Below are 17,891 nucleotides of genomic sequence, written 5' to 3'. Positions count from 1 at the left end.
CCAGCAGTAAGAGTAGCAGTAAGAGGGAGCTACAGCTGAGTAGTTTCCCAGCCCCTGGGCAAGCTGGGCTCTTGATGTCATGCTGCAATCCTCATAAATAAATGGTGTCTGACTACCTGGATGAATAATGAAGTAGGTGTGATTAGTTATTAGAAGCCCCTTTTGGAAGGATGCTCTAGGGTGAGGCAGAGCTAATGTATTAGCTTGAGGGAAAAAAAAAAAAGAGGTTCAGAACAAAAGGATAAATCCTGCTTTAAGTGCTTTTTGGCTAAAGCAATGGTGGAGAGCAGCTGCTGAGAACCTGTTTCCTCCTTTTGAAGTGACTGAGAGTGTGACAGCAGCAAGGAGAGCTGGTATTTCTAGGATTCCTCTGATGCATGAGTACTCTGATAGTCCTACTTACTCCAACTCTGTGTGGCCTAAGAGATTAAATATCTGACTGTCCTTATGATCCAGCTAAACTACAGTCTGCACTAGCCCAAATTCATATAGCAATAGCAGCAGACTTAGGCCATTGCTTAGTTCTAGGGGTTTGTTTATCTTTGTTTCTGGAAGACATAATTGTGTTACGTTTGAGCAGAACTGGCAAGAAGAGCTGTGAATGAGACGTCTGAAGAACTTTAGCAGAAATGTGTTCATGCTGCTTTAAAAAAAAAAAAAACCCTTAAAGAAAATATGGGGCTTTCTTAGTCTTTTTTAATTCTTCTCCGAAACACCTGATGGAAAGGAGAGAATCAGCCACTTATTTTTTTTTTAAACCTGCCCTATGCCTGTTCATTGTGTAGTTGATGGTAGGTGCAAAGAGGCTGGTTGATGCTGCCACAGCAAAACAGCAGCCTTTGACCTTCTCTTTACACTGCTGTAAATGCTTGCATAGACAACACTGCTGCAGAAAGTCCTCTGTGCCCACTCTTTCACTCTTGCTTGCCCTGTTTGCATGTGGTTACTTATAAGGTCCAGAAAAGACATCCTGGAAAGAGTAGGATAAATGAGAAAATGAATTTTGCTACTACCTGAGACCCTTCTGAGAACATGAAATGAGTGGCATCCATCAATGCAAACTTTGTGTCTGGTTGTCCCAAGAGTATGGAGAGAAAGTTTCTTCAGGCTGGATCCTTTCAGCCTGGGACAAGAGCCTGCTGGTAGCTTTTTGTAAGACCAGGTTCTCGGGAGCGTGCCAAGCAGTTCCCTTTGGTCTCTGCTCTTGGAGTACAGCGAGAGCCACTTAGTGCTTTGTGCTTGGAAAGGCTGCCTCATAACACAAAGGCTCAAGACATTGAGAGTTTGGATTCTAGCTCTCTCTAAACAGAGCATTACAGGTAAACTAAAGGTGTGAATACATGTGAGCTTGTGTGCCAGGGATCTAGGCTGGGGACTTGGAGAATATCAGCAGGAAAAATGAGACCAAGACAGTGAGGCTTAGAGTGCTTGCTTGTTCTGGACGCTCCTGTATACTGTGTAGGGCTTTATGCTCAGAGTATTCCTGATCTGTGGTTTGCTGGAGTATAGCAGAGCTAATGATGCCATCTCAGCTCTTCCCTGTGCCTGCTTCTGGAAAGTAGTGACTTCCTGCACTTGATTTTCTTTTCTTTTTTTTTTTTTCCTTTTGTGCAAACAGACTTGAGTTTCTGTGCCAGGCCAAGATGCCCTAGCCTAGTAAATAAACACAGATGAATCTTCAGGGCATCTTGCTGTTGCCTACTATGAGTTCCCTGAAGAGTTTGCTTGCTTTTTCATCTATAAAGAGATCATAATTATGATTTCTTCTGTATCTTTCTCCCACTGCTTTACCCGTTTATATTAGACTCAGTGGTTATCTGGGAAGCTTTACAAGGCACAAGCCTAACACAGCTGTGACAAAATCATTTTCCCTGAGCAAAACGGTAGGTTGTAGGAAGATCAAAATAAGGTCTTTTGCTTGTTCTTGCGGCTGCCGCCCTAGTCTAGGTTTTCCACTGTCAGCCCAGTTTTCGTTCAGGCAGCTGTAGCCATCTCCCTTTCCTGGGTCTGTGATGCTACATCACAGGGAAGATGGGAAAGGAAGGGTGTGGAGAGGGAGGAAGTGGGGAACAGCTTTGCAGAGTCAGCTGCTGCAGCTAGTCTGTCCAGGTTTCCAGGAGCCTGCTCCTCTTTCCAGGAGGCCTGAAGTGAGGAAACGATTTGACTGTCCAGTGTTGGGTTAATTGGGGGACGGCAGGGGGGGGAAAGAGGCTGGAATTCAAAAGAGCTTTCTGTTTCACTGGTGAATCTACAAGCTTAGAAGGAATTGGGACAAGTTTAATAGGCTCTTGGAAAAATGCAGAGCGGGATGTGGGGACAACTTCTGTATGGCCTGAGGCCGGGATAATTGCAGAGCTGAAAGGAACTGGTAAGATTAAGGGTGTACGCTGCGTTGTTACGACAGAATTGAAAGCACCAATCCAGAGAGCTTCTTGCGAGGATGCTGTGTACCTATCAGTGTACTGTTACGAGATCTCTGCGATGCAGCCTCTGCGTTTGCTGATTTTACTCTAAACATGAACCAGCTACTTGCATTTCTTATGCTTCAAGAAATTAGGCGGGTTGATCCTGACTGCTATGGCTGTGCCAGTAGGTGTCATAGCAACTGGTTGTCACTTACCCCGATTTTCCTGCATGTCTGATCTGCAAAGCAGCACCATGAGAAAAGCTATCCTCATAGTATGCTCTTAAAACAGAAGTCTCTCTGAGAGCTTCATCAAACTTACTATATGTTGCTCTTTCCTCTTTTTTGGTTGTTGTTTAAACAAAAGCCATATATACGGTATTAACGAAGAACTTACACACCAGTCCCCTGATTTCTTAGCCTGCCTTCTCGCAACACCATTTTTAGTATTTTAAATACAATCAAATGGTGGCTGCAAATCTAACAGCCTCTGATGCAAACAGAAGTTCCAGTATATACATAAGTAAAATCTTCCAGGCGATAGGTCCCTCTTTATGTGCCATGCCCAAAGTGTAAGCTTGTTCACTTATGCAGGTAACAGGTTACTTAGCTTTGTGTGCCCCACAGATGGGGGATCTCCAAAACAAGGCAAGAAGGAAATTAGCCTCTAGCCACTGTCAAACTAATATAAACCAACTTTACCAGTTTCTTGGTCTAGTGCTGGTCACAGTGTGGCTAGGCTGGAAAATCTGCACCTCTGTAACAGATTCTTAGGACAGTGCCAGCTGTTGATATTTTCTTTGCTCTCATATGGGGATAAAAAAAAAAAAACCCTGAGAGCTTTTTTTAACTTCAAATCTCAGTACAGATAGAGGATCTTAGGTATCCTCTCCCATGGCAGCCTGTTCAGTGTGGTTTTCTGGACTCAGAATGGCAAGTTTTGTCTAATAGCACCAGGACTGACTGTTTACATTGATGCTCTCGGCTGGAGTACGCTAGCAATATCGGTGAGTTGCATCAACTTACACTTGGTAAATATCTGTCCCTTTAGTCTTGCTTTTACTTTCCTTCTCCGTTTTTATGCATAAAACACACATTTTCCTCTTTAATCTACCCACTTTCCTGCGGTCTTTAAAGTTATTGTGGTGCTAAGAGCTTATTTGGAAAAAGCCATTGTTGGCTTTGAATCAGTTAGACTATTGACACTTTGTATGCATGTGTCTGTTACAGCTACAAACTAAAAGTGTGGATCTGTCCTGCTGGCAAAGCCAGCCAGGTTCGGCCCTTCTTGCTGCCAAAACAATTGAGGTGAGCAGTGGTGTTCCCAGCACGCAGCTGAATCTCGTCCGGCTCTGGCTGTGTTGTTCCTTCCCCAAAGATGTGTGTTGGCCTACCTGAACTCGACTTGCTACTGATCATGTGACGGTTCAGCTTGCTGGCTGTGCCCGAAGGAAGAATAAGGAAAATATTGTACTTCACAGCTGTTTTCTCTCCTAAAGATTCCTTCAAGGATGTAACAGCAAGTCAGGTGGATGTACTAATATCTTGTCCTTCTACTTTCTGAGCAAGAACTAATGCTAAATGCTAAAAGTTGTGGAGCCAGAGTGCACTGGCCAAGCCTGTGCTCCAGGCCTGCTCCTCCTCTGACAAAGAGGACGTTTGGGTTCCCCTTCTGAGGCTTGGTGAGCAGTTGCTAGTGGGCTGCCGAACTCTTCTTCCTACAGCCACCTCCTTTCAGAGGTGGCACTGCTGACTGGATGGGTTTGAAACCAGTTCGTATCTCTTCTTTTTCTTTTTTTTTTCTTCCCCCTTTGGAACTTGTTTATTGTGGAGCTTAGTGTTCATGTTTTGGGTTCCTGTTGGCTTACCCATAAGCATCCTGCCTGGACTAACCCCGACGAGTGTCTCTGGGTATCCCTATTGGTCTGTAAAATGTGTAGGAGATCTTTCAGCTGTAGCTGTGACTAAGCTGCAGTGCTCTCTTTGCACATCTGCTTCCTCTTGGTAGCAGAGGAAGGGAATGATAAGCTTCAGTTCAGAGCAGCAAACTGGAGGGCATCGTAAATGACCTCCTCTAGAGTGTGGGAATAAGGAGACACTCCCACTGAAAAAAACAAGCCTTAAATGTGCTTACCAGTTACTGAGAGAATGCAAGTGTCTTAAACTCGGTCCAGTTCACTGTTGTAACTGACTTAAATGCCTGGTGGTGCTAGTTTTGAGGGATGTTACCTGAAGTGTTAGGCAGGCTCACCATGTATACCACCTCCAGCCTGGAAGGGTTTAGCTGAGGCTTGATGACCAGGTTAACTTTGGGGCCTGGTAGATGCTGGTGGATTCGGTCTGTGCATATTGTGATCCTTCACGAGGTAGAAGGTGACATTGTACTTCTCGAGACCTTAACCGGATTTCTTTTTTTCCTTTAATTGCAAATATCACTAAACCTTTTTTGTCCTCGTACTCTTTTTTGGCAAAGAGTGAAGCTCATTGCTTGGTAGTTACTAAAACTAAAGTTAGACTTCATGTTTACAGCTAACAGGGAGATTATGCTTTATTCAGTAATTGCATAACATTACAGGACTGGAAAAAGCAATTATTTTAAAATGTACTTGTCAGTCCTACTACATTGTTTGACTTTGGACTGTAAAGAGGAATTCTGATAGGAATTAAAACTCAAATTTACTTTCTAATCCAAGACTTCTATAAAGTCCTGGATCCACTGAGGGGATGTGGAGTAGGAAGATTTCTTTACTTCTAAGTGCAAGATATATATTAATTTGTTTTGACTATTTTTCTCTCTGTAGCTAGCCTTATAAAATTTTAAGAAAAAAAGATTTACGTCTATCTGGCCTAACTCAATTGAAGAAAATGATACTTTCTGTAAAAACTACTGTTTGAGCAAACTAATCCTGGGCCTAAACAGATTTTATTTTTGTACAGCAGCAGAAAGTTACTGCTAGCAAAAAAACTGGTTTAGCATTTCAGCACTCAGGTAGGTTAGTGGGTTTTTTTTAATTCCTAAACTTTTGGCTATAAATGTATTACTCAAGTTTTATTTAACAGAATACTTTCCGATTAACTCTCTAATATTTCTGGTTTGTGTGAGAGGGGGGTTGTGGCAGAATGAGGACTACACAGGTCCTACCCTCTGTGAGCAGAGAACAGAATCAGCTTAAGTTGCTGTAAGGAAGCATTGAGTTGGGGACCAGGAAACGCTTTACCCAGCGAGGATTAAGTGCAGGTTATTTAAGTGATGGCACTGAGTTCTCAGCAAATCTGTTCCTCAAAGCACCCACGAAGAATGAAACAGGTGGTGTGTTGATCGAGTCTGTCTTGTATCCCAGAAAGGAATGACGTAGGTGAGTATTGGTGTTTTTCTTTAAGTGCCTGATATTAAGCAGGAGAATTGAAAGACTGTCAGAAGTATGGCCTTGGCTTTTTGGAGAGTGTCTCCTTGTTTTGTTTCTATATGGATAGATACATAGAGCAATGGAATTTCACAAAAACTCTTGAAAAAATTAACTGATAATGGGGGGGACCTGAGGTGGGCTTCATTTTATTCTGTGAATTATTTGCAATAGCGTGTTGTCTTCTGATGTCCTTAGGTATGTAAGAGGAGCTAATCTAATGGTGGTTAGAGAGACTGAGAAATGTTTCCAGCAAACCTGACTCAATTGTCTCTTTGTGTTAAAGACAAACCTCTCCGGCTTCTAGTTGGAAACGTAAGTAAATCCAGTGCCGCACTTGGGCTGCGATACAGTACTTGCCATCCTCAGTTACGGCGTGGTGCCTGAGCTAGCGGTCGCCATCCTCTCCACCTCCGTTTCAACTCTTTCTGAAGCAGGGGTGGGGGGAACACCGCAGACTGACTTCACCCAGCTTCCCGTGCTCCTACCGCCCACCTCCCCTTCCTGAGAGGGGCGCCTGCTCGAGTGGACGGACCGCTTGCTTTTGGGTTTATTACTTGCTCCTCTTATATCCCCGCTTCTTAATATGGACGGGTATCTCTCTCGTCTTGCTGCATGCTGTATCAGACACTTCAAGGGCTTCTGCCTCTGTAGATACGCGGAAGGGAACGTGACCTTAAACTACTAACAAGCTCCCCCCTCCTTCCCCAAAAAGCCCTCTTTCAAGTCTGCCCCTTTGCGGTTGGGGTGGAACTTGGTGAGGCTCAATCCGGTTTGCAGGGGCAGTCCGTTTGGGCTCTTAAATCTTGCAGGGGAATGGCGGGGGAGCAGAAAGGCGTGAGGAATAAAAGCGGAGCGGCGCGTCCCTGAACCGGTGCGTTCTCGGCTGCTTTGCACCTTCCTCTCGCTGCAGGTTGGCGCTGCCGTGAAACTTTCTTGCCGTGCGTGCCGCATCGGAGGGCGGGGGGGCGCGGGAGGAGCCCTGTTGCTCCGGGGCCTGGCGGGAGGAGAAGGTCGGTGCTCCGGGCTCCGTCCGAGGGAGCCGCTGCCGGCTGCCCGGGGCGGCGGGGTGGTGCCTTCCCCCCCCCCCCCCCGCCCCCGCCCTGCCTGTCACCGCCTGCCGGCGCGGCTCTCGGAGCCGGAGCTGTCCACAGAGGGAGGTGCTGAAGGCAGGGAGGAAGCAGAGGGACGCGGACATCTTCGCTCCCCTAATTTCCTCCCTGCCTTCTGCAGCCATTTTGCACCAGCAGAGCTAAAGGAGGTGTAAGAGGGCAGGGAGGGGGGCGGACAGTAAAGGATGGAGGGGAGAGGGTGAAGAGCTGCAGAGAGCAGAGGCAGCTACGGGAGATCCCAGCTGGTATCTCTGCTAAGACTGGCTCACAGCGGCAGCTGTCATCAGCAACATGGTGAAAAGGAAAAGCTCAGAGGGCCAGGAGCAGGAGAGCGGCCGTGGCATCCCTCTGCCCATCCAGACCTTCCTGTGGAGGCAGACCAGGTGAGAGCAGCAAGCCCTGGGTGCTTGGGATACAACTGCAACAGGGCAGTGGAAGTGGGGAGGGAAGGTAAGCCAGCTGCCGCCCAGTGGCGGGGAGGAAGTGGCTGTTGCAGCTGTAACATGAAGGCACGAAATAAGCTGTTCTCTCTGCCCTTAATATAGAGCAATTTGTGTGTATTGGGGGTGGGGGGAGGACTGGAGATCACTTAACCTGGTGGCAAACTCAGCTTCTTGATTTGACTTTAAAACATCCATGTACGTGTGCATCTAGGCACTTCCTCCGCTCTCCCCCTCCCCCCCCCCCAGGCCTTCTAACAGGACTTCAATCAGTTGGCGCTCTGGCACCAGAAACAGTATTCCACAGTGCTGCACCAGACTTGCAGCTTTGCTTGTGTGTCTGTATTTACAGCAGTTCTGGAAGTTGTAATCTATGCTTTGAGAGGTCAGCATGCAAACAGATACGTCAAAGCCTCGCCCTATTTCATTGGATTGAAGAGTACTGATGTGTGAGGGGCAGGCTGAATGTATGGTTGGGCTTTATGTTCTTTCCAAATCGTGACTGTCTCTTGTCTTAAGAGAATTCTAGACTGAAAACACTGCAGGATTGTCGGCGGGGGGAGAGGGGGAGGGAAGATTAGGAGGTTTGAAGGTTGTGTTTTTAACTTATGGCCTCAGTTGCAAGATCTCATTATTCTGACTGGTTTCTGTGACCTCTGAGGAAAATTCTGTACGATGGTGACCTGATAAATCTCATTATTATTCTTATTTAAGATATAACTCTGACTTTCTTTGGAGGGGAATGACAGCAGAGGTGGGTATTCTGTGACTACAGGGTATGGACCTGCATTTCATCGCAAACCTTTCAGATTAGCAATTGTAGAGGAAACCACTAGGACAACTGACAAATGGATCCCTAGCTCAAAATATAGGCAAGCCAAGGTTCAGTAATATTTAACATATTTTAAACACAATGCTATGAAAAAATCTGTCCCTGAAGTAAAATGACTGAAAAATGTCTAATAGAAGATTTAATCTACTTTCAAGAAATGTCCTGTTCCACATGGATAAACTATCTCTTGGCCTACTAATGTGGGTACTCTTGTCTTCCAGGAAAAGTATTGGTATTTTGCCAGATGCTATCAACAGGTGTCTGTGACTTATTTTGGGGTAATGTCTGTCTTAATGTGGAGTTTCTCAGCTGTTTTCCACCCTTGTGGCATGTGAAGAATCCCCAAGATAACTAAACAAAATAATACCTTAAGCACTGTGTCTCTAACAGTTTGTTTTTTCTCTTTCAGTGCGTTTTTAAGACCTAAATTGGGGAAACAGTACGAAGCTTCCTGTGTGGTAGGTACATGTTTCTTTTTCAGCTCATATTAATGAGTAACATTCCATGCAACTTCATCTGTGGTGACTGATCAGCAGGCTTCTCAGCTTACCTGAGAAGTCGATCTAGTCCATTCAACTTCATTTATTACTTTTATCACGTGAAGGCTTTGGAACCTTTCCCCGTCTAGAGAATTTGGATATTGTATACATCTCTAGACACAACAAAAATACAGGCTTGAATATTCGTGTTCAACGGGCACCGTAAAGAATGGTGTGGTGAGAGTGAGCTAAGGCGACTTGGGTCTAGACTTGCAGTCCCTCATGTATATGCTTAATTTCAGATGAGATGAGTGTGGCTTTAGTCTGACTAATGGAGCTTTTCAGAATTCAGGACTGAAATGATACATTTCTAACAATAGGCTTTAAACTATATTTTTCCTTTCGTGCAAGACAAACCTCCTGTGTCAGAAAATGGAGGATACTTATCTCAACAGCATAATCAAAGAGGTTATTATGCAGATACTAATAACTAATTTCTAACTGTGTTTAGAATGAAATCTTCATCTAGTCTCGAAAAGGGCAGAAATGGAGGGCATCCAGCAAATTCGAATTACATAGGTATCTAGGGAACTTTAAAATTCCTTGAACTGTTGCTGATCTTTGGATGACTTAAAGTACATTAAGTAATTGCAGCCAAAGTTGACGGAGTGGAAAAATGCGGTCTGGACATGTATCTTCATAGTTTAAAGTAACTAGGTCTCTCTGCAGCAATTTTCTGACTCCTTTCTCATAAGATGTTAAGCTAGAGAAGCCCTAACCACTGTTGACTAATTTTCTTCTAAGAAAGGTATAAATTTTTCAGGATTATTGCTAGATAGCAAATGCCAACAGAAGCCTGCTGTCTCACTGTGTTGGTGGGTAAAATGCATGGTAATTCTGCCCTGTGGAGCTCAGAACATCGTCAGTGGTTATACTGTTGAGAACAGCTGGCTGTACAGGGGATGCAAAATGGAGCTTGTTGCCTCATATCCTCCAGGAGCCTCAGCAATGTGCAGAGGCTGTGCCTTGACATACTGGTGTTCTGGCTTGCTTCCTTCCTTCAGCTGGTAGCCTTCAATTACCCAGCTGCCCTTATGCCAGCAGAGCTACAGTTGCATATTTACATGCTGTAGGCTTGGTAGAAAGCCTCACTTACAGTGTTGAAGTGTCACAGCTGGTGACACGCTGGTGAGCTCAGTGCCTGTTTCATTTAAAACTGGTCACATCTGTGACCTGAGGGCTGCAGTGTCATGCTTAGGTAGAAACCTCAATACATGAAGAGAGATGGTTGCTTAGCATTTAAGGAGACAGGAAGAAGGGAGAAAAAGTAATCAAACCTGTCTACAACAAATACACAGAGACTGTATCCACACCTGGAGAAGAGACCTGGAATTACCAAAGGCCCCCTTCAGTTATGTATAGCTCAAGCAGAAACAAACATGAGACTTTGAGGCAACCTGAACTGATCTGCATGAAAATCCAATCCACTTTGCCACTTGGATGAAGGAGAACTTGATCCATCTCCAGTTCTTAACGTAATGGTTAATTATGATAGAAGACTTCCAAAGGTAGAGCTTAGTTTTGAGTAATTGATGGGATGCGGCCTGAGCTGTTGTATCTGTCATTTTCTTTTGCTCATCAGTTTCCTATCCTTGGCATGGCACAGGAATGCCTGACCACATCAACACCTTCCATGTTACCCTCTGGCGTGTCAGTGCTGTGCATGTGGGTGAGAAAGTTTCTGGAACTTGATATGTAGTCAGCTTGTTTTCTGAAGCATCAAGCTGGTTATCTAACATCACTGTATTGACTAATATGCCTAAAAATGCTGCACCTGTTATGACCTGTCCTTATTAAAAGTTCTGGCCAAGATGATTCTCAGCATGTCTGTAGGCTGTTAGCTGTCTGACAGTGCATACAGCAACACTGTATAGCATTTTGTTATTATTCCTACCTCTAAACTTACTGCAGTAGAATTTGATAATATTGTGCATTGACCAAGCAGATGCGTGGGGCCTAGATTCAGTAAGTACAGCGTCTGGTCTGTAACAACACACCATTGGTTGTCTGAGCTTTACTTAACATGACAAGATAGTCGGGGGGGGAGGAGAGGGAGACATTCAGAGGTATCACTGTACACATCATAATTTTTACTTAAGTATTAAAACTTATCCCTTTGTTTTCCTTACCTGAACAGTCACACTGACTTAACTTGATCTGTGAATACAGGCCTTAAACCAGAAATTAAATCTTCTCTCCTCCTCACGTTTTCTTGCTCTATCTAAATGCTCTTGTGCCTCAATATAGTTCTAATTTCCTTCCTGTTCCCTGTTCTGAGGGTTTTCTGTCCTGACTTTATGCCTTTTCTAAAGTGCATGAATCAAATCTGTAAGTGACTTCACAGAAATGTATGAGCGGCAGACAAAGCCAGTGCTTTTGGTGGATGGAGGGAAGGACTCAAGGGTATGTGTTAAAACTTGTGCACAGATTGCATTGGGCATGGGAGAACTCAAATGCTTTCTGGAGAAATGAGCAAATTCAAAGCGGACTCTTCCCCCACGCCAAATATAGTATGCATTTTGTTGTCATGAATGATTAAAGGATAGATGCAGGGGGTGGGGGGAAGCTTGAAAAAGAGGTGGTCTTTATTTTTATCCAACCTTTAGTTGGAGAGGACTTTCCCTAGGCTGACAAATACTGCCTGCCGGTGCTTAGGCTGGCTGGAAAGAGCTTGAAGTGAACTTAGCAAGAGTTTTCTACTTTCTACCATAATGTACAGCCTGAGCTCTGGAAGTGCAAGGTAGTGCTGTTACATCCCAGGAATGAATTGAGAAGCACTGCTGGCTTACGCTTTGTGTGTGTATTTACAATTTTTCTCCTTTTTGAGTGAGAATACCTAAATTTGTGCCTTTGCTGAGATCCTCCTGTACAACCGCTTGGTTGCGGAGAGGGAAATATACTAGGCTAAGCATTGGGATTTTGCAGGGTTGGGGGAGGGCGTTTTGATTTTAATTCACAAAAGGGGAAGTATCTGTGGAATTCACATCTGGAGAAGAATGGCCACATTCAGTGTGAAGAAATAGAAGTAATAGTTGCATTAACAACATGGCCTCTTTGAGGTTTTGTGGGGAAATTGAAGCTGTGGGTGGTGTCTTAGACAGCTACGGGGTAGGCTTTCCACTACTACTATAGGTAAGGTAAACAAGTGGATTATGTGAGTGTGAGAAATGGGGAGTGCAGTGAAATCTGGGATGAGACAGCTCTGCCTAGAATACAGATATTCTAGAGGATGAGGGGCATGTCATGCAACCCTCACTTCCCTTATCACCAAATCTTGAGGTGCCTGGCATTGGGGTGGCAAAAGGGGCCTAAGTTCAATAACCTTGCTGCTATGGCTTTCTGCTTTCTTTTTTTCTTGACTCATACCTGCAAGAGTTACTCCCCTGGATGAGGGCTTCAATTCATCTGCCCTTCCTGGGAGGAAGGAATGTTGAGACTTTGAGCTTCCCAAGTCTTGTCTGTCTAAGTGGGCATTCAGGGGTCGGACTGATTCCCATGCTTCCTAGTGCAGTCTGCAGCAGGTACAGCTCCCCTGGGCTTAAAGCAGAGGAAGATTGCATGACTGGATCAAACCTCTGTAGGAGACCTATGGCAAAGGCAGAGCTAGAAGCTGCTCTGTCCTTCTATATGACTTGTCTAGGCTTCTACCTCTTCCCTCTCTAGCAAGCAAGTACCATACGGGCTGACCCTGGTCACAGGGTATTTGACAGCCCCTATGGCTTCTGGTGGAGAGGAGGGTACAAGAAGAATGGCAGCAGTGGAAAGGCAGCCAGACTAGACTGACTGCTATTCTCTGCACAAACAGATGGTATCACCAGGCTCAGGAAAAAATGCTAGTGTAAGTGACCTGGAGGGAGCTGAACACATGTACCTGCACACACCTACCCTGCGCCCGCCTGTCCTGAACAGGGGCAGCACTGCTGCAGGGATGACCCTTTCTCCAGCTGAGGTGTGATACTGACTTTCCTCTCTACCACCTTGGCTGATGGTCCTTAGCCTCCTTTGGCACATGGGGTGCTGCAGTCATTGACTCGCCTGCTACAAGTAGGTGACGTGTTTTATTAGCCAAGCAGCAACCGTAAGACTGCTGCTTCAGACATATCCCTAACATTACAATATCCCTTTTCTAACTGACTTAGAGCTTAGTTCAGACAATCTCTTCAGCCTTTTCATTGAAGTGTGTAACACTTCTCCGCTCTAGCAGTAGTTGCTTAGTTCATTCCGCGTGAAAATTATAGGTCTTTCATCTTAATGGCTGTGTATTCCCTGTATCAAATCTTGAAAGTTAGAGTAGAGCCATTCCAGACCAAAAGGGATGCTCCAGAGGAGTAAATGCTAACCTGTAGCCCTACATCCTGAATGTCTGGCCTAGGCAGAGACTGCTTTGAACTGGATCTCTGTGGAGAACTTGGGGCAAATCCCATGAGAACACCTGTCCAAGGAACTGCATGTTGCTGTTGAGCTACTTCTGGCAGTCATTATCAGCGTGGGGAATGGTATCAGCCAGGTCCCATGATGACAGTACATACAGAGTGGTGACTTTGTACCACTAGTGCCCCTAGCATACAGAAACACTCAGTGGTTTCCATACATAGCTTTTGTGTTAAGAATTTTCTGGCAACCTACAGCATTTCCATCACAGATGCTTGTGATCACAGATGCTGTTTGAGGATCTAACTGGCCTGAAGAAATATATTCAGCTTCCTGCCTAGGCCAGGAATCAGAAGAATCTGGTGGCTAACTCTGTAGGAAAAGCTGCATGTGGCTCAAACCCAACACACTGGCATGAATGCAAGCTTAATTAAAAAAACGAAACAAAAAAAAAAACCCAGAAACTGGAATTTCAGAAGTATTCTGAATGTAAGCCACAGCTTCCAGAAGGCAGTTCCTTGACAACTTTCTCCCCAATGCCACTGAAATATGGGGAAATGGGAACTTTAATGGAAAACTATAGTGATAATGTCTTTCAACACATTTCAGAATAGAATTGTTGCTTTCAGTGATGTCTTCCCCTCCCCTTGTTTTATAAACTTAATAGCTTGTCACTGTGCTGGAAGATGTGATCTTCTAGAGTTTGTTCTACTGGGGATGAAAAAATGCATTCTCTAAAAATGCCTAAGTTATTGTTGGTTTTGGTGCTTGGTAGACCCTTCTGTGAGCTAATTCAACTCTCTAAGCTGGTAGAAGTTACTTGCTTTCATACTGAGCATCGTTTTGGCCAGTGTGGAGGCTTGAATTTGCTCCGTGAGGGCTTCGGTGAGCCCCAGAGCCGATGCAAGATTGATGGTGGGAGAGTATGGCTGGAGCAGCAAGTGTGGAGTGGAAGATGGCACCCCTGCTTGTCCCCTTTTGACAGAAATAAATAAAAATCACATCTCTTTCACTGGTCTCTTCAGATATTAATGGTGCATTAGCCCTGCATCTCTTATCTTGCTTCGGGAGATACTCTGCTACTTTGTTCTGCCTTTTCTTAGGTAATCCTGTTTGGAATGGTTGCTCTAGATCTCTTCTGTCTCTGTTGGGTGCTCTTATGGTTTAATGACCTCATAGTTCCTGAATCAGAGAGAATATCTGGGTCTTTCACTGAGCACTGGACTTCTTCCCCTTCTTCCCCCTGGCCCCCAAGCATCAGCCACCCCCTCACTTCAATGGACTTCACAACCTGCTCTCAAAAGCCAGGGGGGAGCTGGGGTTTCCTTGGGGTTACTGCTTGTATTCATGAAGGGTATAAATGAAGCCTCATTTCCCTGAACAGATAGGAATGAAGGACAGGAGGTGGTTTTCTGCACAGATACTCAGCGTGGCTCCCAACAAATCTCTGACCATAAGAGAGTGATTTAGGGCTTCCTTTCTGTGGTAGCCATGTCATCCAATGCTTTCCTTCCTAGTGCTAAGAAACCTAATCCTGCTGCAACCTAATCTGTGGCCCATTATTTTTGACCAGTCCTGGTGAAGTCAGCCTTTTTTGTTCATGTGTTATAGTTAATGCTCCCCAGTTTCAGCCATTGCTCCATAAAGAAACTTGATGGAGTTTTCTGACAGGAACTTGGGGTTTCCTAGTAGGTGGGGAGTGTGACTTTCCAGAGAGTTATATTTATTGGCAGACCTCATACTTCTCGTCAGTACTTCCTCGGGTTCAATTTGTGTTTCTACAGGCTTAGTCACTATAGCCACGCTTAGTGCAGCCTGTTTCCACTTCCCTTACTCTGTTTTTGCCTGGTGCTTTTGGAGAGTTTCTGTCTTAGGTTCTAAGTACTGACAGATGCATGTTTCTCTGCCTCCAAGCTGGCCAGAGCAGAGCCAGCTGTCCCAGGGATGCTGTAAAGCTACTTTAGTGCAGCACTATGTTTGAACTAGCAAATCCTGCTTCTCAGTAGAGAAGCTCACGTCTGTCTACAGCAGCGGATGTGGCTGTGGCGTGAGAGAACAAACGTGCAAAGCTGCTTGGGTATGCAGAAGAATATGCGACTGGTTGATATTCCATGTGTTGGAGTAGCTGGTCATGTAGGAGCGCTAGATTATGATCGCTGCCCTTTTTCCTTTCCTCCTTTCTAATTGCGTCTATTTCTGTCAGTGCCCTGCTTTTTTTTTTTTTTTAACAGGAAAAAATTCTTATGATTAGTGTTGAAGGATAAGCTTTATGAATTTGGAGTGAGGGCATTTGAAGCAACCATTAGGTTGGAAATGCCAATGGTTACTTGATTGCTCCGAGCCTGATGAAATTAGTGAAACGGCTTGTGAAAAAGTAGGGAGCCAGGAAGCTAAGCTAGTGAACGGCAAGAGCATGTATTATCAGTAACGTATTTCTTGGCTTTAGGAACTTCAGTATAGGAGCGTAACTGCTTTTGTGACTATAATGAGATCTTTGTATCTGGTCAAAAGAAGAGCTTATCAAAACAGTTGGAGCAGCTAGCAATAAAGAACTCCTTTGGGGATTTCAAAGGCAGATAGTCTTGTTTTGTGTTGCTCAAGGCAAAAATAACGAACCCGCTACAGCCATCAGCTCTTTTAAGTGTTCACAAAATGACTACTTCATGGCTTGCCAACAAATTTTGTGCACTGATTATTTTTTGTAGCAGAGTGTGAAAACATTTCCTAAGGCACATGTACCTTTTTAATGGGTTGCCCTTTATGCTACACTTAACTGAAAGAGAAAAGAGTGCGTGTATATATATGCGTGTGCGTGTGTGCGAGACGGAGAAAAGTATTGAGCTCTTAGGTCCACAAATGCAGGCTTTCATTAGTTCCTGTGACTTCCAGCAGGATTACTGGTGTGTCAGATTAATACGCAGCACAACTGCAAGTTTGGCTTGATCTCAGTGCTTATTTATATGTCTGTGATACCTGCTTTAATTCTTTTTATTAGAGAAAATATATTGAGTGGCCTAATTATTTCTTAGTCAAGTACATCCATATGTCTGGTGAGCTTTAGCTTTGTCTTTCAGGAAAAATATTCTAAGGAATGATATAATGAAAACATACAGATTACACATTTTTAAAGCAGCATGTTGTATGTCCTGGAAGGCCTGTGCAGAAATAGATATATGATGTCTTTTTTTTTTTTTTTTCCTCCTCAAAGTCTTTTGAAAGAGTTTTAGTAGAAAACAAGCTGCATGGCCTTTCTCCAGCTCTCTCCGAAGCCATCCAGAGCATTTCTCGCTGGGAACTAGTCCAAGCTGCGCTCCCACATGTGCTGCACTGCACTGCAACATTGCTCTCCAACCGAAACAAGCTAGGTTAGTGCTCGTGTGAGTTTGATTTTCCCTGTTATTGAAGTTATCAGTCAAAACAGCACAAGCTGTTTCTCAGGGTGCCACACAGCAAATTCGAAATCTTGTGTTAGTTCATGGTGTGGGTTACATCTCTTGATCTGCTCTCATTTATAGCCGGTAAACTGGGAGAGCTTCTCCAGTGAAGTTAATGGACTTCTTCCAGCTTTAGAAATCATGAACTTAAGAGTCAAATTAGTGTTTTGCTAGTTATTTTCCAAATCTATTAGAACTAACTTTAACATAAGTCTTGCCACCTAACAAGGATGAGAATACGTATTTCTTTCAAGACACGATGCAGTGCCCAATTACAGCTTTTAATAACTTCAGTATCTTTTTTTTCCCCAGAATGAAGTAGTTGATTCTTAGTTGGGATTCTCAGCAGAAAAGCCAGTCAGTCGGTCAGGATAGGGCCAGGTCCAAATCTAACATACTTTACAAGCCTTTTACCGATTTCAACAGGAGTTTGCGTCATGAGGTACACTGGTAGGAAATGTTAACAGGACACAGCTCTAGCAGCTTGCAGTGTTTACTTGCATTCTGTTTTATTCGATAGAGACAAACGAGATTTTCAAGCCAGCATCTTTTAAGACCACTGCATGTCCATTAACGCATTTGCCCTGCAACTGACATTCAGGGACTGAACTGCAAATGCTGTGAAGTAAATAGAGATTTGTGAATTAGGAGGTTTCAAATACAACCTAATAGAATGCTAATACTTTTAATGGTAGAACTTTAATTTTCAAGATTGCATCAGGAAGTTGGATGGTCGGTTAGTTTCCTGTGTGTCTCTGAAATTCTCAACAGTACCGTGAGTGGAAAACCTGTGCGGTACTGTGATGCATTTTTCCATCCAGGACATCAGGATAAGCTTGGAGTAGCTGAGACAAAGCTTCTTCACACTCTTCACTGGATGCTGCTAGAGGCCCCTCAGGACTGCAGCAATGACCGGTTTGGAGGAGACAGAGGTTCCAGCTGGGGAGGAAGCAGTAGTGCCTTTATCCACCAGATTGAAAACCAAGGATCACCAGGACATCCCCAGCACAGCACCACGAATGATGAGGAGGAGAATAACAGAAGGAGGTTCTTCCAGAACTCCATGGCCACAGTGGAGCTCTTTGTGTTTCTCTTTGCTCCTCTTGTCCACAGAATTAAAGTAAGTGAAACACTGATGGGGTACTTGTGGGGAGACACCTCTGAAGGGAAAGAGAATGATTCTGCTTTTAAGTCCTACAACTGACCATTTAATTCAACCTACGACATATCTTGGGCTACAACTGCTTTAACATGTTAGGACAATACCACTGCCCTAAGGAATCGTTTCAGTGACACGAGCAATCATCACAGCGTCAGGCAGGCTCAAAAGCAAAAACATCTCAAGTGAAACCTTT

The 17,891-nt window shown here is 44.4% G+C and overlaps 1 protein-coding gene across 14 annotated transcripts in view; it reads left to right on the top strand.

The window, feature by feature from the left end:
* Positions 1-6,928: 6,928 nt before the first annotated feature.
* The window catches only part of UNC80 (unc-80 homolog, NALCN channel complex subunit), a 142,345-nt gene continuing 131,382 nt past the window's right edge, over positions 6,929-17,891 (top strand). For all 14 annotated transcript variants that reach the window (XR_011141803.1, XM_009688661.2, XM_068947936.1 and 11 more), the window contains exons 1-4: positions 6,929-7,303; positions 8,602-8,650; positions 16,311-16,467; positions 17,358-17,656. Coding sequence is in view for 13 of the 14 variants with exons in the window: in XM_009688661.2 (XP_009686956.2) it covers positions 7,212-7,303; positions 8,602-8,650; positions 16,311-16,467; positions 17,358-17,656 (597 nt within the window). In the remaining variant the exon portion in view is untranslated. The remainder of the gene's footprint in view (positions 7,304-8,601; positions 8,651-16,310; positions 16,468-17,357; positions 17,657-17,891) is intronic.

The sequence above is a fragment of the Struthio camelus genome, chromosome 6 (assembly GCF_040807025.1).
Source record: "Struthio camelus isolate bStrCam1 chromosome 6, bStrCam1.hap1, whole genome shotgun sequence".
Classification (NCBI taxonomy): domain Eukaryota; kingdom Metazoa; phylum Chordata; class Aves; order Struthioniformes; family Struthionidae; genus Struthio; species Struthio camelus.
This window is presented reverse-complemented; position numbering and strand designations above follow the sequence as displayed.